Source organism: Hyla sarda, chromosome 5, assembly GCF_029499605.1.
Source record: "Hyla sarda isolate aHylSar1 chromosome 5, aHylSar1.hap1, whole genome shotgun sequence".
Classification (NCBI taxonomy): Eukaryota; Metazoa; Chordata; class Amphibia; order Anura; family Hylidae; genus Hyla; species Hyla sarda.
The window spans coordinates 211,858,130-211,881,734 of record NC_079193.1 but is presented as its reverse complement, the minus strand read 5'-3'; the positions used below and the strand labels follow the sequence as shown (position 1 = coordinate 211,881,734).

General features: G+C 44.5%; 1 protein-coding gene across 2 annotated transcripts in view; it reads left to right on the top strand.

Moving 5' to 3' along the window:
* Positions 1-23,605, top strand: part of DUSP22 (dual specificity phosphatase 22) — an 81,170-nt gene that overhangs the window by 15,581 nt on the left and 41,984 nt on the right. For both annotated transcript variants that reach the window (XM_056521046.1, XM_056521047.1), the window contains exons 2-3: positions 10,868-10,901; positions 21,223-21,305. In XM_056521046.1, the coding sequence (XP_056377021.1) occupies positions 10,868-10,901; positions 21,223-21,305 (117 nt within the window). The remainder of the gene's footprint in view (positions 1-10,867; positions 10,902-21,222; positions 21,306-23,605) is intronic.

Genomic DNA, 23,605 nt, shown 5'->3' with positions numbered 1-23,605 from the left:
CCACTGCGGCCTTCGACATCATCCAGCCCCCTCTCACCCCCCTTTAGTTCTGTACAGTACTCACCTCCGCTCGGCGCTGGTCCGGTCCTGCAGGACTGTCCGGTGAGGAGGTGGTCCGGTGGGATAGTGGTTCCGGGCTGCTATCTTCACCGGGGAGGCCTCTTCTAAGCGCTTCGGGCCCGGCCTCAGAATAGTCACGTTGCCTTGACAGCGACGCAGAGGTGCGTTCATTGCCAACGTACTTCTGCGTCGTTGTCAAGGTAATGCCTCTATTCCGGGCCGGAAGCGCGGAGAAGAGGCGCCCTCGGTGAAGATAGCAGCCCAGAACCACTATCCCACCCGACCACCTCCTCTCCGGACAGCCCTGCAGGACCGGACCAGCGCCGAGCGGAGGTGAGTACTCAGAACTAAAGGGGGTGAGAGGGGGCTGGATGATGTCGAAGGCCGCAGTGGTCTTCAACCTGCGGACCTCCGGAGGTTTCAAAACTACAGCTCCCAGCCCGGGCTTGCTGGGAGTTGTAGTTTTGAAACCTCTGGAGGTCCGCAGGTTGAAGACCACTGAGGGCGAATGATGAGAAGAGGATGATGAAGGGGGGGGGGGTGGGATGATAAGGGGATGATGAAGGGGGATGTGCGGGATGATAAGGGGATGATGAAGGGGGGATGTGTGGGATGATGACAAGGGGATGTGTGGGATGATGACAAGGGGATGATGAAGGGGGGATTTGTGGGATGATAAGGGGATGATGAAGGGGGGATGTGTAGGATGATAAGGGGATGATGAAGGGGGATGTGTGGGATGATAAGGGGATGATAAGGGGATGATAAGGGGATGATAAGGGGATGATAAGGGGATGATAAGGGGATGATAAGGGGATGATAAGGGGATGATAAGGGGATGATGAAGGGGGGATGTGTGGGATGATGACAAGGGGATGATGATGAGGATGTTAATGACAGGGGGGGGATGATGTATTTCCCACCCTAGGCTTATACTCGAGTCAATAACTTTTCCTGGGATTTTGGGTTGAAATTAGGGGTCTAGGCTTATACTCGGGTCGGCTTATACTCGAGTATATACGGTAGTTACGCAACAGCTGGAGGTACGCAACTACAACTCCCAGCCTGCCTAGACAGCTGTTTCCTGTTTGGGCATGCTGGGTTTTGCAGTTTTGCAACATCTGGAGGTCTACAATTTAGAGACCAGTGCATAGTGATCTCAAAACTGTGGACCTCCAGATGTTGCAGAACTACAAATCCCAGCATGCACATACAGCAAACTGCTGTGAGGGCATGCTAGGAGTTGTAGTTTTGCAAGATCTAGAGGGCTACAGTTTGGAGATCACTATGCAGTGATCTCTAAATTGTAGACCTCCAGCTGTTGCACAACTACAACTTCCAGCATGCCCAAACAGCTGTCTGGGCATGCTGGTAGTTGTAGTTTTGCAACATCTGGAGGGCTACAGTATAGAGACCACTTTATAGTGGTCTCAGACTGTAGCCCTCCAGATGTTGCTAGGCAACTCACCAGCTTCCCTGGGATCCAGGGAGCCAGCCGCACGACATCGCCTCCCGCAGCCTCCGCAGATCGGTAAGTGACCTTCGGCGCCGGTCCCTGTCAGTTTCCCTGTCCTGCCCCGCCTATTGTGGGTGGGCAGAACGGGGAAAACGAAAGTAACCCCCTCCCCCGCCCCCAATCTGCTATTGGTCGTCACGTCTATACGACCAATAGCAGGGATAGGAGGGGTGGCACCCCTGCCACCTCACTCCTATCACTTCAGGGGGAATTCACTCGCGATTTGCGCCGATCGCCGTCATAGGGGGGGGGGTCTGATGACCCCCCCTGGGCATTTGCGCGGGGTGCCTGCTGATCGATATCAGCAGTCACCCCGGTCCCATGTACGTCATGGGTCCTTAAGTACCAGGGTCCCATGATGTACCGGTACGACATGTGTCCTGAAGAGGTTAAAGACATTTGTATGTCCATGGAGTACTGGGTTAACACATAATAGGCCATGGGACCACTATTGAAATTGGTAGATTTAAGAGTGTATCAAATTGGGTATAAATGACAACCTTTTTTAAATATATTTTATTTATTACTGCCTTATAGATTCAATGTTCCAAAAAACCCTTTTTAAAGTTAGAATATCAGGGTGCAAAAACAGTGCAGCTACAATGCAGTTTGAAACCACAGTTTTTGGACATGTTGTTTTGCACAGTTTCTATTAAATGTTACTGGCTACACATTCTGCTAACTGTTTTCTTGTAAAATGGTGCATCATTAATGAATATACTATGGGGAATTTAGTATTGGTTTTACAATTTTTTTGTGTTGTGCAATGGGTAAAAAAAAAGTAACAAAAATGTTGAGCAAATCATTTAGACTCTTTCAAGAGAGCGGCTCAAATGTAGTGTGGCATGGCTTTTAGCAGTAGTAGGTGATTTATCAAGGATTTTTATTTATTAATTTTTTTTAAGTTGTCGCAAATTTGTGGCATGATCACTGAATTATTTGCACAATCTTACACCAGCCTGTTTGATAAATGTGGGGAAGTACACATTGTAATGCCTCAATGGGGGTGGACCTGCTGTGCCACTACCAGTTTGGCTTTGGGCTATACTTTGAAGAGGAAAGTATTACCCTAGTTTTCACCCTTTATCCCGATCCTGTATGTGGATGCTGGACTTCTGCTGCAGGGATCTACCTCAAGTGGTCCCTATTAAGTGGCAGCTGGCCAAGCAGGCCAGAACATCATGGTACCAAGCACCAGGGGCGTACCTAGAGCATTTGGCACCCGGGGCGGACACTTTGTTTGGCACCCCCCGCCCCCCACACACACGCACCCCCCCTTAATTACACCCCCTCCCTCCCCTCCCCCCAGGAGTTGACTGACAACACTCGGGGGGGCCCCCGGACCCCAAAAAAAAGGCAAGGGCCCCTGCTAGGCTCTGCAGCTCGTCAATCTTCTGCCACGCTCCTATTCCACCCAAATTCCACACACAATAAATAAAAATGTATATATGTAAGAAACACTTCAACGTAAGTAAATTTCCATGACCAATAATACCAGTATACAAGGAGTAAATATATACCACCACACAATAACTGGATAATATCGCCATACTGTATAAAACCACTATACACAGACCAGTATACTATAAAGGAATTGTATACAATATAAGTGATTATATACAGAACCATATGGCGGTAGATATCAGCTGTACACAGGATGTATATACCATATAAGTGATTACAGTTACATTTTGGGACTCACAATTACGTCTTTTCTGATCAGCGGCGTCCTCTTTCCTTTTCTTCTCCATCCGGATAAGACCGTCATGTGGATCTCTTAACATCTGCAGGAAAAACATGTCAGACTCTGCATATTTCCAGTGCCCTCCCATCCTCTACAATCTTCCCATCTATATGCCCACAAACTGTAATAATGCCCTCCTTGGTGTCCTGCACAGTAAAAGGGCAGGTAGGTAGCCAGGAAACCCCCTCTTTCCCATAGGTATATGCAGAGTTACACCCCCCCTCTTTCCCATAGGTATATGCAGAGTTACACTCCCCCCCCCCCCCCCCCCCCTCTTTCCCATAGGTATATGCAGTGCGGCACTGGCATGACCGTGCGGCACTGAGCCGCTGTGCAAAGAATGAAATGTTTTTTTTTTTGTGCGGCTCTGGGGGGGGTTTGCAGGCGGACACAGTGCGTGCGGCGGCAAAGTGTTAAAAAATATATAAAACTTTAATTTTGCGGCGGCGGGTCAGTCCGCCCCTGGCACCCCCCTTGAGAGTGGCACCCGGGGCGGGCCGCCCCCCTCCCTAGGTACGCCACTGCCAAGCACCAGGGATACAGGCAGGTTGGGATAGCTCAGTGTTTCTCAAGCACCCCCAACAGGTCATGTTTTCAGGATTTCCTTAGTCTTTCACAGGTGACATAATTAATGGTCAGTGAATCAGGCATCACCACAATTATATCACCTGTGAAAGACTAAGGAAATCCTGAAAACATGACCTGTTGGGGGTACTTGAGGACCGCGCTTGAGAAACCCTGGGCTAGCTAATGTTGGAGAGGGTATTAGTGGAGCGCAGTTGAGCTGAAATGGTGTTAAGGAAGTATTTAAAAACTATGGCCTTTTGTGATATATATATATAAAAAAGAAACCTTTACTTTCAGCGCTCACACAGTGCCTCCCGTGTCCTGCTCTGGGCCCTTAAAGGAAAACTGTCAGTAAACTCCCCCCGCACTAACCAGAGGTACTGGCTGGTAGTGCGGGGGTTGCGGATCAATTTGCTTCCTCTCAATTCGCTGCCTACCATGCCTGGATCCGTCCCGCCGTTCGCCTGTTATCATCTTTTTTTGTGGATATGCAAATGAGCTGCTTAGGGCCAGAGTACCCCTTTTAAATTGTGTCTCTTCTAACACCACACAGGCACAGTACACGGACATCCTGTGTAAACAGGACAGAGCTATCATGTAAGGCTTAGCAATACCAGATGATCTTCTTAGTAAATGTAGTATGTGGTTTCTTAAATACATAAAAATCACATTAGACTTTTACATTCCTTGTTGATGCTCAACCATGATGGTGTCCCCCGCCCTCTGGAACACCTGAAAGCATTCCTCTTGTATGTTGCTCTGTTTGTAAAGATATTAGATGGTTGTGTTGGCTAGAGGAAGTGTGACCAGCCTTGGTGGATACAGTGGTCTCTCAAGCTACAATATTAATTGGTTCCAGGACGGCCATTGTATGTTGAAACCATCGTATGTTGAGACCAGAACTCTATGGAAACCTGGTAATTGGTTCTGAAGCCACCAAAATATCAACCAAAAATAGGAAAAAAAAGTGAGGATTAAAGAAAAATAAGCAGATAACTAATATAGATAAAGCAAATCCTTACATATAAAAGTAAGAAAGAGCTGCTGGCAGCTGTTTATTACGGTCTGTCAGTGTTTCCCAACCAGGGTGCCTTCAGCTGTTACAAAACTACAACTCCCAGCATGCCCGGACAGCCGTTGGCTGTCCGGCATGCTGGGAGTTGTAGTTTTGCAGCAGCTGGAGGCACCCTGGTTGGGAAACAATGGTTTATGTAGAGCACAGGAGCTTCTTCAGGGTCCAATACAGTACACACAGTGTCCCAAATGTAGGCACCCTTAATTGGTGTCCAAAAGGAGCAGCTAATCCTGGCACAGGTAAGGAGTAGTACAGAACTTGTAGTTCCTCCCTGTACTGTAGGGGTCGCTACCAGACAGCCAGTCAGTGCATGCACTTCAGTAATAGAGGTGATTTACCAGTGAATGCCCATTCTGATTGGTCAGTTCCTGCAGTTGTGAAATGTCTCACAGATCTGGACTGTCCGTACATTGTATGTTGAGTCTGGTTTCAAGTTACACTGGTCCAGAAAAGACCATTGTATGTTGAAACTATTGTATGTTGAGGCCATTGTAAGTTGAGGGATCGCTGTATAATTTAGGTTACATTATCAGAGACACAAGGAAACATTTCACAGAAACATTTCACAGTTTTTTTTTATCTTGGTGTCCTCAATTTATGTATAATGCTTCTTACAATGATATTATTAAAACTAACATACTTTGGCTGAAGATAGTACAGAAAAAAAGAAATTGGATTTATAGCAAATATGGGCCCAAACGGTTCAGCAACTTGGGGTTCTGAAATTTCTAATGGCGGTCCTGGTGTTGTGCCCAGTGAAAATCCAGGGGTCAAAGACCCACTGATCACGCATTGATATACTCTTTATTAACACTAAAACAATTTCATTACATCGTTATACCCTGTATTATATTGCAGAGCTACATTAACGTATTGTTAGTTAAGGCCATGTTTAGATAGGATTCCTATCACTTGACAGAGGCCATAATTTTCTGTTTGACCTTCTTCAAGCTGGTATGATTTGGAATGGCTTTTTTTGCAGTATCAAATAGCTTAGTACACTACAATGGGAGCCCATACATAAATTACCCCACTTTACACCTATTTTGAAATATAGCCTTTACACTATGCTGGACAGTAATTTGAGGAAGTAAAAAAACAGCTGCCCCACTCATGGCCCCAGCTTGTTGACAAACAATATAATGCAGGGTATAACAATATAAAAAACAGCTGCCCCACTCATGGCCCCAGCTTGTTGACAAACAATATAATGCAGGGTATAACAATATAAAAAACAGCTGCCCCACTCATGGCCCCAGCTTGTTGACAAACAATATAATGCAGGGTGTAACGATATAAAAAACAGCTGCCCCACTCATGGCCCCAGCTTGTTGACAAACAATATAATGCAGGGTGTAACGATATAAAAAACAGCTGCCCCACTCATGGCCCCAGCTTGTTGACAAACAATGTAATACAAGGTATAACGATATAAAAAAACAGCTGCCCCACTCATGGCCCCAGCTTGTTGACAAACAATATAATGCAGGGTATAACGATATAAAAAACAGCTGCCCCACTCATGGCCCCAGCTTGTTGACAAACAATATAATACAGGGTATAATGATATAATAAACAGCTGCCCCACTCATGGCCCCAGCTTGTTTGTCAACAAGCTTGAAGAGTGTTTCTAATAACAAGTTGACTTGTGAATTTGACTCATGACTGATTTAGGATTTAAACATCTTTGCACATTTTTTTTGTTTGTTTTCTTAATTTAAGATTGGGGGGGGGGGGGGGGTTCTGACAAGTGGGCATGGGCTGCGGTGAAATTAGTGAAGACTATAAAGAAGTATACTTACCTGGCCTCTTGTTCCTGCTTCCTGTGAAGTTTCTATGCTGAGCAGGCATTTCCTACCCACACTAAAAGTCTCCGGAACCAGCAAGAAGAAGATTTGGCACTCGTAAAAACATTAGTGGTGGGAGAGTGAGCTGGTCAAGTATACTACTCAGATTGTGGAGGGGGGACAGAATCCTTGGAGAACAGCTCCCACAGGCTGTAGAGAGAGAAGAATGCAGATACAAGGCAGTTTCCTGGGAAGAATCATATAAGCTATATACTAAGTGTAGAGATGAAGATAAGCTCATGTAACAAACGGTGTAGGAGAAGCTAGGCAACATGTTTAATAAAGATCTATGAAAATCCCCTCCCCCAATAATAAGTACAAAGCAAGAAGAAAAAAGTGCTTTTCCAAATGTGTTCATAGCGTTTAATAATGGACTACTACAAGTAAAGTTGTTTCATTACAGGTCATGAACTAGTTAGCTTAGAATAAGTATGTTCTTATGAAGTTTCTTATGTATTTGTTTTATAAATTAAAACTATTTTGTTTGACTTATACCTTTTATTTATACAGTGTTCAATATCTCCTTGTACTACTGTTATCTGATATTTTAGACTGTCAATATTAAAAATGACTTTACTACATATTTTTTCTGTTTAATTTCATGTATATGTGAAATTGGTCTTCAGCAGGCTGACAGTGACTTGTCCCACCATTAAATATTATATTAAAGTTATAAATACTCTTGTACTAAGGCTGCTTTCACACTATAAAATTATTTATTATAAACGTCCATTAGAAAAGCTTTAAAAAAGGATGTTAAACGTCCATTACAAAATCCCATTAACCCCTTAAGGACCAAGGACGTACCGGTACGTCCTTGGTCCTGCTCTCCTGATATAACGCGGGGTTACACAGTAACCCCGCGTCATATCACGGCGGGCCCGGCGTCATAGTGAAGCTGGGACCTGCCTCTAATAGCGCGCAGCGCCGATCGTGGCGCCTCGCGCTATTAACCCTTTAGCCGCGCGCTCAGAGCTGAGCCGTGTGGCTAAAAGCGAAAGTGAAAGTTGCCGGCTAGCTCAGTTGGGCTGTTCGGGATAGCCGCGGCTAATCGCGGCATCCCGAACAGCTTACAGGACAGCGGGAGGGCCCCTACCTGCCTCCTCGCTGTCCGATCGCCGAATGACTGCTCAGTGCCTGAGATCCAGGCATGAGCAGTCATGCGGCAGAATCGTTGATCACTGATTTCTTATGAGAAACCAGTGATCAATGATGATCAGTGTGTGCAGTGTTATAGGTCCCTATGGGACCTATAACACTGCAAAAAAAAAGTGAATAAAGATCATTTAACTCCTCCCCTATTAAAAGTTTGAATCACCCCCCTTTTCCAATAAAAAAAAGTGTAAATAAAAATAAACATATATGGTATCACCGCGTGCGGAAATGTCCGAATTATAAAAATATATCATTAATTAAGCCACTTGGTCAATGGCGTGCGCCCAAAAAAATTCCGATCAATAAGACCTATCAATGCAAAAAGGGTACCGTTAAAAACTTCAGATCACAGCGCAAAAAATGAGCCCTCATACCGCCCCATACACGGAAAAATAAAAAAGTTATAGGGGTCAGAAGATGACAATTTTAAACGTATTAATTTTCCTGCATGTAGTTATGATTTTTTCCAGAAGTCCGGCAAAATCAAATCTATATAAGTAGGGTATCATTTCAATCGTATGGACCTACAGAATAAAGATAAGGTGTCATTTTTACTGAAAAATGTACTACGTAGAAACGGAAGCCCCCAAAAGTTACAAAACTGCGTTTTTTTTTTTTCAATTTTGTCGCACAATGATTTTTTTTTCCGTTTCACCGTAGATTTTTGGGCAAAATGACTGACGCCATTACAAAGTAGAATTGGTGGCGCAAAAAATAAGCCATCATATGGATTTTTAGGTGCAAAATTGAAAGAGTTATGAGTTTTTTAAAAGCAAGGAGCAAAAAACGAAAATGCAAAAACGGAAAAACCCCCGGTCCTTAAGGGGTTAAAGTCTATGGGATTTTTTGATTATCCGTTATGACCCGTTATGGCCTGTCATGAATATCGGACGTTAGTTGTGACGGAAGAATTAGCGGAACATGCACTAATTTTTCTTCCGTCACAAGAAATGGATAAATTAACGGCCATTATTTTTAACATTGAAGTCTATGGCAAACGGATGAGCCTTTATGTCATCCGTTTGCATCTGGTTTATAAAATCCGTTATTGCTTCTGAGCATGCTCAGAAGAGGTGACATCAGCAGACCCCTGCAGTGCTGAGGGACTACTACTACTCCCATCATGGAACAGACTTGTTTCCATGACTGGAGTAGTAATTCCCTGGCTGCGGGAGTCTGCAGACAGCTGGGGAGGCTACATTAGTGTTTGTACTACTACCCCCATCATTGAAGAGAGTCTGTTCCATGATGGGGGTTGTAGTACAGGGGCTGAGGGATTGATCGCATCGGGTTTCACTTCTGAGACCCGATGTGATCCGAAGTTATTAAGCAGGGGAGCGGGCGGCAAGCTCCGCAACCCTGCGATGTATGGTGTGTTCTCCGCAACCCTGCGATGTATGGTGTGTTCTCCGCAACCCTGCGATGTATGGTGTGTTTTAACTTTCATTTTTGAATCCCCAAGCGCGGAGCCCTGAATGGCCAGTACCGAGGAGTCATTCAGGGCTCTCCGCAGGGTTTTTAAAATGAAGTGGCAGCGGGGGCCATATGTATATTAAAAGCGCTGTGGGGGGCAAGATATATAGCGCTGCAGGGGGGGCAGACATATAGCCTATATATCTAGCCCCCCAGAGCATTTATAATATGCACCCTGCAGCGCTTTAATAAAGATGTGACCCCCGTCGGCGCATTAATAAATATATACCCCCCCGCCGGCGCATTTCTAAATATATACCCCCCCGCCTGCGCATTTATAAATGTATACCCCCCGCTGGCGCATTAATAAATATATACCCCCCGCAGTGCATGTATAATGTACCCTCTGCTGCACATGTATAATATACCCTCCGTAGCACAGCCATCTGTATACATATGCCACCTCAGCGCTATATGTGAAAAGCATTCTAGCAGCAGCATCGGTCGGCCCAATGCTGCTGATAGAAATACTTTACATACATAGCACTGCGGCAGCATATGTATTTAGATGCGCTGTGGCGGGCAGATAACGCTATATGTCTGCCCCCCCCAGCGCATCTATATACATATACCCCTGCAGCGCTATGAATGAAAAGTATTTCTATTAGCAGCGCATAGTGCCAGCAGCCGCATAGAGCCAGCAGCCTCCCCAGCTGTCTGCAGACTCCGGCAGCCAGGGAATTACTACTCCCATCATGGAAATAAGTATTTTCCATGATGAGAGTAGTAGTAGTCCCGGCTGTGGGAGTCTGTAGGCAGAGGTGTTACTGCCATACATGAGGGATGTTATTACGGGTCTTAACAGATGAATATTTATTCAGCCGTTAGCACCCGTCATTTTTTTATCCGTTATTATACATCCGTTTTTACACAGAAAATGGACGTTTAATAACGGATGAATGCTCATAGTGTGAAAGGAGCCTAAGACATAATTGTTATGGTGTCCCTTGGTGTTCCTTGCTGCCCTCTCAGAACGTCCACTTTATGGGGGAGATTTATCAAAACCTGTCCAGAGGAAAAGTTGACCAGTTGCTCATAGCAACCAATCAGATCCTTTCTTTCATTTTTTTTAGAGGCCTTTTTAAAAATCAACGAAGCAATCTGATTGGTTGCTATGGGCAACTGGTCAACTTTTCCGCTGCACAGGTTTTGATAAATCTCCCCTATGTATCCAGTGCTCAGTAGCTTAGTCCATTGGATCTTCCTTTACAAAGGAGAAGAGACCTCTGCCGATAAGAATTAGCTTCTTACTTGCACTGGACACGCTTCATGTACATTCTGAATAGAATATTGTGATGTGAGAAATGTAACATTCTATCTTCTGATAACCACTGTTGCAACCTCATATACTATGCATCCTCATGTTCTGTTTATGCAGACATGTAATTTGTGCTTGGTGTATTCGATTAATTTGCTTTTTCTTTCCACAGATTCTCCCTGGGTTATTCATTGGTAATTTTAAAGGTATGTACATATTTTCATGTTTCATTTGTCTAATACCATAAATAGTTCTTCTCTAATTTTTTATATGGCAGTGTAGACTCACACACTGAGTTGGCTTAGAAGAAACTGGAAAGATTACTGCAGTGTTTGCTACTAAAAAGAAATCTGTATACAAAGGGTTTCGCCTGGCTACACCACTTTTGTCCAATATCAGCATAATAAGCATAATACTCTAGACTACTTCTAATTATATTAACAAAGTGGAAACAAGACATAGTAACATAGTTTATAAGATTGAAAAAAGACCAGAGTCAATCAAATTAAAGGAGTAGTGTAGAGAAACATAACTTATCCCCTATCCAATAGATAGGGGATAAGTTATAGATCGCGGTGGTCCCAGCAGTCGGACCCCTCGCGATCTTCTGAACGAGGCCCGGCAGTCTGCTGGAAGTGGACGTACGGACCCCCTCAGGAAGCCACAGCCGACATGCCCCCTCCATGTATCTGGGATACATGGAGGGGGCGTGTAGGCCGCCGCTCCGTGTGGGGGTCAGCATGCCCCCTTCCAGCAGACTGCCGGGGGCCCCCGTTCAGGATATGGGATAAGTTATGTATCACTGCAGAACTCCTGTAAATAAGTATCCCTATTGTGATATGGTATAGATAGATTATTGGAGAGATCTCTGTACTGTCCCCTAATACATTTATACATACTTATCACCCCTAAGTCTTCTTTATTCTAACCTAAATAACCGTAACTCCAAACATATTTTATACACTACTATGATAAAACCTATCACTTTATTTCAATCAATCTAAAAACAAACAGTAGACTTTAAGTAATTAATAGTCATCACATATAGGCCATGGCACTACACCTTTGTAAGCCAAATTCACCTGCACTAAAGATACCACACTTGCACCATAGCAAAATATCCCAACCCAAATGAACACTAACCCAAATCACACATGTTAAAATGAATGTGCTGCGCTGGACCAGTGAGCTGTCTTCCTTAGTTATTGACATTTATCGGTGTATGTGTGTGTATTGAGATATGTCGATCGCTAAGTAGGACCGCCCACTGACTACTTAGCATGCGCTAAGATGTGCATAGATTTCCATAAATAAATTTCAAATTATAATAAAACTATGTATCAAATTCTAAGAACTATGTATCCATCACAACACGCTTCCTGCATATTGGATTGCATTTTCAGTGTGACAGGTTCCCTTTAAAAGATAAAGCATACATTTGACCTTGTCTGTCTAAATATTTTTTGGTCTGGCATATATGTTTCTTGATTCTCCCAGTTATCATATTTCTAATGTTTTCCTCTTTGTTCCTGGCATTTAAAACAGACCAGCTAGAGTAGCTATAAATACCAGACTGTATTCCATATGTGAAGACACTTGTAATACTTAGCAAACCTGTTCTTCATGTTGCTTTGTCACCAGGTCTGTAGTATAAGTTTAGCCATAAATTGAGTCGGTGTTAATTCCACCTATCATCATCCTCCTGAAGAAGCCTTCCTCATGCAGCTGGATGATTCATCTTCCCATATACATTTTAATAGCATCTCATTAGAAGTTTTTTGAGGCTCCTGGCTATGTAACTAAGCTGTATCTATATTCCACTCCTTTGCTTTCCTCCTGCTGTGTATGTTATAACAGCCCAGAAACTATGTTGTTAATCTCCATAACGGATAACATATCCGACCCTGAGCACTGAAGAAGCACTAATAATAATTATTGGTATGATGATAGTACAGCTCTCTCTGCTCAGTTTAAAATTACTAAATATAGGTTACTTTTGGGGGGCGTGGTCTGAATGGCTGCCTGAGCAGACGCTCTTTTACAGAGCTCCTGCCATCCTGCTTCTTATCCTTGATAATACCCCCACATCCTGCTCCTTTGGGGTGATATCCCCCCCCCCCCGCTCAATTTTGAGAAAGTTCGGAGGTGCCTGGAAGTGTGTTGTGGACCCCGTGAAAGGAGGGCCCTGAAGCCCCGGACTTGCCTGCTGCCTGGCCTTCTTGTCTAACGTATCTGCCTAGGTCAAATTGCAGCCCCTTGCCTTCGTAGGGGCTCCGCTGCTGCTGGGATCCCCTCCCCTGCCAGAAAGAAGAAAGACCTGCTGCGGTCCCTTCACTTACCTGGATCTCTGCCGGGAATGGTGTTTGGGGGGGGGGGGGGCTGCTGTGTTGAGATCTGAATGGAGGGGAGCATTTGAGCACTCTTGGGGGTGAAGAGGGTGCTCTTTCTGGCAGAGTACAGTGGTGGGGTCCCCATAATATACAGGACATTGCCTTATATATGTGAAGACCCCATGCTTCTGTTTCCCCTCCCATATCTGGGGACCTTTCAGTCCTCTGTCCTCAGCCTCCATTAAAGGGGTATCCCCCCCGAGTGTCCTACTGTCTGAACCCTGCCTGCTAATATCCTGTTTCAGGACTGCTGCATTTATGCTGGGGGTTTTGGTCCCACTCACAGGGCCTGATTCTTTCCCTACTCCCCCCACTGCTGCTGGATTGTTTTCGTGCTCCACTATCAAACCTGTATTTGGCGCCACTTACTTCATCTCCTTTTGTGGCATTTGCTATTAAAACAAATGGCTGCTAATAAGGGAAAGAACGACAAGGATGGACCTAGCTCCTCACAACAGGGGACCCGTCTGTCTGCCCATCTGAGGAATAAAATGGCGCTACAACAAAAGGTGGCTGCTAAGCTAGAGAAATTCCCTTTGCGGTCTCCTTTGCCGCATTCTCCTGACCACAGGGGAGCTCCCCTCCCCCTGGCTGATCTTGAGGTTCCGCTGGACCCTCTGAAGGACGCTTTCTTGCAGGTCTCTGTATCTGACTCGCATGTTTCCCTGCCCGATACCCCATCTGCCATGACTGCTGCGGCGGCTGCCGCCTCACCTAAGCCTCCTGTTGAACCCATGCTATCATTGAAGAAATACAAAGATGTAATATGACTCTTGTTCAACTCACTACTCAGGTGGGGACTGTGCAGTCTGACATCTCACTCATTAAGCATGACCTACAGAAAGTCACGGAACATACCTCTGCGGCTGAGGGAAGGGTAAGTGACATGGAGGATGCGGTTATCCTCCTGGTGTGGGACTCCAGACACGGTCAGGATATTGCCTTCTTAAAAGCCAAAGCTGACGAATTGGAAAACAGGTTATGCAGAAATAATGTCAGAGTTGTGGGACTCCCGGAGAAGTGTGAAGGGTGGCAACCCATGGAATACAGTGGGGCAAAAAAGGATTTAGTCAGCCACCAATTGTGCAGGTTCTCCCACTTAAAAAGATGAGAGGCCTGTAATTTTTATCATAGGTATACCTCAACTGTGAGAGACATAATGAGAAAAAAAAATCCATAAAATCACAGTCAGATTTTTTAAAAGAATTTATTAGCAAATTATGGTGGAAAATAAGTATTTGGTCAATAACAAAAGTTAATCTCAATACTTTGTCATATACCCTTTGTTGGCAATGACAGAGGTCAAACGTTTTCTGTAAGTCTTCACAAGGTTTTCACACACTGTTGCTGGTATTTTGGCCCATTCCTTCATTCAGATCTCCTCTAGAGCAGTGATGTTTTGGGGCGGTCGCTGGGCAACACGGACTTTCAACTCCTTCCAAAGTAGGGATCGACCGATACTGAATTTTTAGGGCCGATACCGATAATATGTTAACTTTGAGGCCGATAGCCGATAACTTATACTGATATTCCGGTATAAATTATCGGCTATTAACCCCCCCCCCCCCAGCCCCACAGAGGCCGCTGCAGAACAATGATTTAAAGCAGGCGCTTTAAATCAATGAACTGCAGTGGATTTTGTGGGGCCAGAGACCGCCGCCACTCACTACTCTCCCCCTGCCTGTCCTGGGCTCCTCCCTAGCCCAACCACTGCCGCTGCCCCATTGCCTCCCCCATCCCCGGTTTTATAATTACCTGTTCCCGGGGTCCGCGCTACTTCTTCTCCAGCGGCGTCCTGAGCTGTCACTGTGTGCACTGACGGTGACGTCTCGTTGAGGACGTTACTCGTCATTGCGCAGCGCACAGCAATAGCACAGGACGTCGCAAAAGCCAGAAGTAGCGCGAACCCCGGGCGCCATGAACAGGTAATTATATAACCGGGGATGGGGGAGGCAATGGAGTCGCGGGGGTCGGTGCATTATTGTCATATTGGCAAGGTAATTGTGTGTCTTTTATACTGATAACAAGTTCAAACAGGTGCCATTAATACAGGTAACAAGTGGAGGACAGAGGAGACTCCCAAAGAAGTTGTTACAGGTCTGTGAGAGCCAGAAATCTTGCTTGTTTGTAGGTGACCAAATACTTATTTTGGAAAAAAATTCTTTAACCCCTTTCAGCTATGGGACGTATGCATACGTCCCAGCACCCGACACGTTCGCGCACTGGCATGTATGCGTACGTCCGAGCGATCTCTGACACTGCAGCGCGCTCCCCCTGTTCACCAACGGCGCAGCCACTATATGATCGCGGGTTGCCATTGGTTGCTATGGCAGCAGAAGGTCAGATCATAACCTGTCTGCCTGCCTGCAAGGAAGCCTGTGAGATCCAGCCACAGGCTGGATCACACAGGCTGTACAGTGTGCAGCTGATTGGGTCATACAGTGCTGCAGTACAAATGTATTGCAGCATAGTATAACCTGTAAAAAATAAAAAGTTCTTCAATAGAAGTATGAAGAATAAAAAAATAAATGCTCCTTTCCCAATAAAAGCCCTGTATAGTGAACCCCCCCGACCTACGATGGCCCCGATATACGATAATTTCAACATGCGATGGCCTCGCATGTTGGAGGCAGCATCAACATACAATGCTTTTGTATGTCGGGGCCATTGCATAAACGGCTATCTGGCAGAACAGACTGCTTCAGCTGCCGCTGGATAGCCATTTACGGTGCCCTGTGTGCTGCGGTGACAATCGCTCACCTGTCCTCGGGGCTCCAGAACGTCCTCTTCGGGATCCCCTGCATGGCCAATGCTTTCCTTCGTCGATATCACGTCACCGTGCACGGTGTCCCATCATCCAATAGGAGCGTCGTGCGTAGTGACGTGATGGCGGCGACGGAGAGCGAGGATCCCGGGGAAGCAGAGACGTCTGGAGTGTCGGGGACACCCCGGGGACGCGGCGACAGCGATGGAGGGCGACATCCAGGGTAGCGGTGATGGTCCGGAGCGGCAGGGACAGGTGAGTATAACTTCCTATTCTTTCCATTGCACGGATCCCTCAACAATGGTTTCAACAAACGATGGTTCATTTGGAACGGATTACCATCGTATGTTGAGGGACCACTCTATTATCACCAAAAAAGATCAAAAGCACAAATCATATACATAATAGGGATTGCCACATCCGTAATGACGTGTACTATAAAACTACCGTATGGTTTAAATTATCCCACAAATAGCGGAATAAAAAAGATCAAAAGGTAGCACGTATCGCAAAAAATGATACCAATAAAAATTACAGCTCATCCCGCAAAAAATAAGCCCTTACTCGATGACGTCGGACAAAAAATAAAAAATAAACGGCTGTTGGAAAATGAATGGCAGAAAAAGAATTTTGCTCAGAAAAAGAAAAAAAACATAGAAAGCTGTATAAAATGGGTATCGCCATAATCGTACTGACCCCCAGAATAAATTTAACATAATTTTTACTGCACAGTGTACAAAAAATAATAAAATAGCAACAAAGTATCGGGGTATAAATGTATCAATGAGAGGGGCTTCATATATGGCCTCCAAAAATTGTTAAACAAAACACCAAGAGAACAGAGTCATTTAAATAGAATTAAAACATGATTGCTTTTATTAGTTACATAAAAACATAGAAATGGGGGAAGGACTGCACAGTGTACACCATAAAAAAAAAATATTTTAACGCCAGAAATTTGCCAGTTTTTAACAATATTCTGGAGTTTTTCACAAAAAATGCTGTATGTGCTAACAAAAATGCACCACTTATATAAAGTACAATATATCACGAAAAAAAACTATCTCAGAATCGCTCAACTCAGAAAAAGAGTTATTACCATTTAAAGAGATACATGTCAGGGAAAAAAAAAAAAAAGAGCCTGGTCAGTAAGGTATAAAATGGATCCGTCCTTAAGGGGCTAAAAATCAGACAATGTGGTATAATTGATTTTTTTTCTCTCATTATGTCTCTTATAGTTTAGGTATACATATGATGAAAATTACAGGCCTCTCTCATCTTTTTAAGTGGGAGAACTTGCACAATTGGTGGCTCACTAAATACTTTTTTGCCCCACTGTATATGGAATCCTGGTTGAAAGATGTTTTTAGGTCTGACAACTTGACCCCGCTTTTTGCAGTGGAACGTGCCTATCAAGTCCCTACCAGACCGTTCCCGCCAGGGGGCCCGCCCCGGTCCATGCTTGTGAATCTTCTACATTTTCGGGACTTGATTCTGCAGCACGCCAAGGAAAAATAGCCTATCGAAGTGGATGGTCATGTAATTTCCTTTTTCCCTGACTTCTCTGCGAGGTGCAGAAGAAACGTGCTTCTTTCATTGATGTCAAGAGACAGCTGTGCTCCCTTGAAGTCCAGTATTCTATGCTGTACCCAGCTAGACTCCATGTAGTGGCTATGGGTGCCACGCATTTCTTTGATGGGGTGGCCATCCGTTGGCTGGATGCTCACGAGTCCCAGCCTACAAGGGCTCTCCAGGTCCTGCCCCAGACTGAACTGCCCTGCTTAGTTTTTGTTGTCCCTTACTCGGTGGCCTGTTGTTCTTTTATCTACAGTTGCCCTGCTAATTTTTCATATGTATAGTTCTATACTGTATATTTTGCTGAGGCGTTGTTTTACATTTTTGCACTGGGTACTGATACTGTTCTTGTTGCAGATATGGGGGTGGGGGGTTACGCATGCTGTTTTGTGGGGGTTATTCCTTTTGCCTGTTAATTATTAAGGGATGTATTATTTACCGTTTCATTGCGGGACTGTATGCTTTACATGTTAGATTGGTGTGATTGGTTGCCTGCATTCTTGCTATATGTTCTTACTCCGGTCTACACTTCAATTTCTCTGTTCTGTGATGTGGTACGGATGTTTCTATGTAGTGATGTCAACTGGCGTGAATGTATTAGCGCCCCCTGGTGCCGCGTGCCGCAGTGTTTTGTGTGGTTGTGTTTTCGTTTTTTGTTTTGGGGTGTTTGTCTTGTTTTCCGTCTCTCACTCCTGTCTGAATCTCTACCTACACTTCCTGCCTGTAAATGTGTTTGCTGGTCTCCTCTGGGCCCTTGTGGTCTCCTGTGTTCAGATTTCTACTCTCCTCTGTCTGATGGCAGTATTTAATGTTATTGGCTGGAATGTGCGGGGGCTTGGGGAGGCTACTAAATGCTATGCCATATTCAACTCGGTGAGGCAGTTCCAACCTTCTGTACGGTGTCTAACTGAGACCCATTTGACGGCCGATAACACTACAGTCCTTCAAAGAGCATTGGTCGGCTATTCCGATCATTCTATGTACTCCTCTCATGCTCAGGTTGTTAGTATTCTAGTTCACAAAACTATTCCCATCAAGGAGGTCTCCTCTGTTGTAGACCCTGATGGGCAGTTTTTTTGCCTGGTTTGGGGATGCTGTGGAGGTTGAACCCGTTCTGGGGCATTATTGGCTTATCGGCAAGGTAATTGCCGATACTGATAATGCCCAAAATCGGGGTTATCGGACGATAATATCGGCCAAACCGATAATCGGTCGATCCCTAATACATACTACATAATACATACATAATAGGGTCTTGGTCACGAAAAGGGAGTTGGCTGGAATCCTCTCGTGGATGAATGGAGAACTGTTGAGCTTTCATCATGATAAATTCCCCTTGACTGTTCGTGGTAAATGGGAATGGGATGTTGGTGTTCTGCCTGATGAGGAATGGTCCACCATATTGGCACTTACTTCCTATCTCTCTCTGTTGGAATCTAATAGGTTGTCCCAGCTGTTTCTCCTACATAGAGTTTATAAAACTCAGGTGTTCTTGCATAAAATTGGGGTGCGACTTGATTCCACATGCCCACGGTGTCGTAGATTGGAGGCACATCTAATGCATTATCATTTGGGACTGCCCACTTCTAGACTTACTGGAGGGACGTGTTTACTCTTATCCAGACGGTGTATGGGGTGACCTTAGATCGACTCCCTAAAATATGTCTACTGGGTCTTCTTGTTTGTGGACAGGAACCTTCTCTAGTGGAGATATTACGAGTTCAGGCCAGCAAACTAATAGCGCAGTACTGGATTAGGCCTACTCCTCTGGATATGGCAGACTTGATTGCTCAGATTAAATATGTAGTTAGATCGGAAAAGGGAATCTATATTAAAACGAAAGGTGGAGCGGAAGTTTGATGGCATATGGGATCCCTAGGTGAGGAAATTTACTCCTTCTGAAGTTGGGCATGCATGTGGGTGGTATCATTGTATGAACTTTGACTGGTCAGTTTGAATGTTGCAGGATAGCTGTTTGGTGTGGAGTTTGCTGTGCCCCTCCCCTCTTCTTTGTCCCCTTGATATCTGCTCTTGGGAGGCCGTGCCTTATACACCACAATTCCTTGCTTGTATGCTTTGTCTGACTATTTTATGGTCTGCTGTGATGGGGTTGAAGGGGTGAGATGGATTGTTTGTTTAGGGGAAGGGAGCTGTTGGAGTGGGGTGGGAGGTTGCTTTGATTGTGGTTTATTTTTTTCAATTTCTGTGTTTCTGAAAAAACTTTCAATAAAAACTATCTGATTGATTTAAGAAAAATATATACCGGTAGGTTACGTTTATACAGTTAAAATACGTAGAAATAGGAGTGTATGATTGGGTGGCAGCTATTACATCCTACTCCACCCTTAGCATGCATTCTGAACTCTACATGGAGCGAGGTAAATAATCTACCTGACTCCTCTAGCATCAGATGGTGATGTTAAAATCTAATATTAGTGTTACTATATTAGATTACTGAAGCTTAAGCTAGAAGAATTGGGAATAAATTATAAGGATGACTGTAACTCCAGATTTGGATAATAAATGCAATATATTTTATATTTTGTTTACATTTCAATAAAAATGTATAAAAAAACTTAAAACTCCTAAAAGACTCATTTAAAATCATCAAAACTGCTAACTGCCCAATACAAAAGTCTGGGAAAAGTGTGGACCGATACCTGGTGTCTTGATCATGTAAATTATTTGACTTAGAAAACTGTTGTTGCATCTCCCAGCTGTCTCCACAGGAAGTATCCAGGAGGTGGCCTTTTCTTGTAAGGTGCCCTGAGCTCTCTGTATTGAGTTTCCCTGACCCCTCCTCTTAGCTGTGATTGGCAGCTCTAGCATCCAATCAAGAGACTGTTGGGGCTGTCAATCATAGCTGAGAGCTGGAGCCAAAGTAGCTCTTAATACAGAGAGTTAATAGCATGTTAGAGCTCACTCCTTGCCTTGGTGGCTGCTTGGACAACTTTAGATATATTGGGGATAACAAGCTAATCAGTGGGGTCCAACCCCTGGACCTGAGAACAGGTACACGATTGTTCACCAACTAGATGATGCACACCGCACATACATGGCCGATGCTCCATTCCTTGTCCAATAGGCCTCTGAATATTTCAGAGCTCAGTGCTCTTCATTGTTTGGCTGCCCCATAAAGAATGAATAGAGTGCTGGCTGCACATGCCTGGTGCACACCATTCATTACCGGTGCCAAGATCAGAGGTTGGACCCCCACCAATCAGCTTGTTATCCACTATTGTGTGCATAGGGGACAACTTCTTTAGATGGGAATACTCCTTTTTCTAAATATATTTTAGCAGATATGTAAATAGATAGGAAGTATCTTTTTTTTCAATATAGAAAGCAAACTCCATGGCACTAGCTCATTTAAATAAAAATTCTTCTTTTATTAAATCATACCAGGGAAAATTGTTAGAGGGGAATCTCCTACTCATCAGATTACATCTGAGAAAGGACAAATACATATATAACTGTGAAATGTAAAGAATACAATTGTGACAATGGTATATTAACATACAGATTTGTTTCCTTTTTATTTTGCCAACATGGGATTGTCAGTCACAACATGCCTGTAAATAAATTCCTTAATGTTCTGTATTAATAAATCTAAGTCAGAATACAGTCTTATTTTTTATCGTAGGTAACCCATTTACTAGGTCATTTCTCTAATCTGAGTCCTAATTTTAGAATATCCTGCTTGAGCCTTAGGCCTAGAGCAATGATACAAAATCCAAGAATGTTTTTTTGTTTTTTCATTTGGCTGAAAATGACCTTTCTTTCTGTCCCTTCCTTCAGATGCTCGGGATATTGAACAGCTACAGAAGAATAACATTACTCATGTCTTGTCTATACATGACAGTGCTAGGCCTATGTTAGAGGTAAGCAGAAATGGCTGTATTTTCATTATATTTGTATGATTTACCACACTCCTTTTTTCATTAACATTGAATTTACAGACAAGGGTATATTTAGTGATATCTCTAGGATACTAATTTTATTTTGAAGGCACACGATAATATAAAAAAGAAAGCTCTTCAAACAAACCATTTGCAGATGTCTGGCAGTGAAAGAAATATTCTCTCCCTCCAACTTCCTCAATATGTTGTTTATTCTGTTGAAAGGGGTTAGGCTTAGTTTTGGTGGGGGTCCGTTTTAGTCATACCACATCTCCCAGCCAGGACCAAACATCCTAAGCACTGCCTTTTCCAGTCATACTGTGGAACTTTTTCAAACTGACGATATGGAAGAAGAACATCAAAATTAAATAGTCCTTCCATGACAATATAGTGTCTATTTTCACATGTTCCTTAAATGCCCAGAAATTATAGTGCTTAAAGGGAATCTGTCACCAATGTCACCTGCACTAACCTGTCAGTAATGAAAGTGCAGTTGACATTGATGACATCGGTACTTACCTTGTCCCGTTCCGTGGGATCTCTGGTAATCTTATACGTTCAGCTTCAGCTCCGGCCTGGCTTGGGGCACGGGCGGAGCTTAGTGACGTCACCACTGCTGCGAGACCCAGCAGCTTGTGGCATGGGCAGAGCTTAGTCACCGCTGCTGCTCCCTGCTTGGTCCCGCTGCTAGAGAACAGCAGCGGCGACGTCACTAAGCTCCGCCTGTGCCCCAAGCAGGGCCAGAGTTAAAGCTTAAAGGGGTATTCCAGGGAAAAACTTTTTTTTTTTTTATATATCAACTGGCGCCAGAAAGATAAACAGATTTGTAAATTACAGTGACATCCCGACCTATGATAATTTCAACATGCGATGGCCTCTCAGAGGCCATCACATGTTGAAGGCAGCATCAACATACGATGCTTTTGTATGTCGGGGCCATCGCATAAACGGCTATCCGGCAGCGCTGACTGCTTCAGCTGCCGCCGGATAGCCGTTTACAGTGCCCTGTGTGCTGCGGGGATGGTCTCCTACCGGTCCTCGGGGCTCTGAAGTGTCCTCTTTACGATCCCCTCCATCGCCGGCGCTCTCCTTCATCGTCATCACGTCACGCGCACGCCGTCCTGTCATCCAATAAGAGTGGAGTGCGTGCGTAGTGACGTGATGACGGGGAGCGAGGATCCCGGGGAAGCAGAGACGTCCGGAGCGTCGGAGACACCACGGGGACGCGGCGACAGCGATGGAGGGCGACATGGTTCTCTCTGATGACACCTGTCTCGGGAACCACCCAGTTTAAAAGAGGTTTGCCATGGGAATTTGCTTCTAAACTGGGCGTTTCCCGAGACGAGACATGTCATCAGAGAGCACTTAGACAGAAAAGAACAACCTTAACTTCAGAAGCTCATAAGTACTGAAAGGATTAAGATTGTTTAATAGAAGTATTTACAAAAAAATACTGGATAACCCCTTTAACAGACAAGATTACCGGAGAACCCCCCACGGAACGAGACAAGGTAAGTACCGTTGTCATCAGTGTCACCTGCTCTATCTGCCTGTACTGACAGGTTACTGCAGGTGACACTGGTGACAGATTTCCTTTAAAGGAAAACGGTCACCTGTTCACCCACACTCAGTAGGCAAGAGCGCTCACGTGACCAGTGCTTAGGAATATTTAAATCCAGCCGGCAGGCCCGCCTCCAGAGCATAAGTCAGCGCTGAAAGAGGGGGACCTTAGGAGGATCGGGGTTCTGGACTGCAGGTAGGTATAGCAGTCCAAGACCTTGTATCGGTCTCCTGCTCACCCGCACTATAACCCAGTGTATCGGGTTATAGTGCGGGTAAACGGATGACCATTTTCCTTTAATAAAATAAATAGATTGCATACTTATCAAGCTGGGCCCGGGAACTGGTAATCCCAACTTTTAACAAAGTTTTTGTAGTAAAATGGTAACAATCGGCTTTTCATCACCTATGAAGATAAATAGTCAACAAGCTACAATATGCTTTCAAATGGTCACAGTTTCAACTTAACATAACTATTAACCCTGATGAAACATCAATCTGATGTCCATTTTCTGTTGTGAGGTCCCAAAATGTCTCTAGTAGCAGCCTCAACAAAATTCATTACAGGAAGTAGAAGTGGGAGCAGGGCTTAGCATGTGCGCTGTGCTGGGAAGAGAGACTTTACACCTGCATCTATGAATATCAGCAATATCTGCATTGTCCCTGCAAGGTAAATCAAGGCTTTTCTCTCATCTCTGCAACAGTTCGATACTAACCCTTTC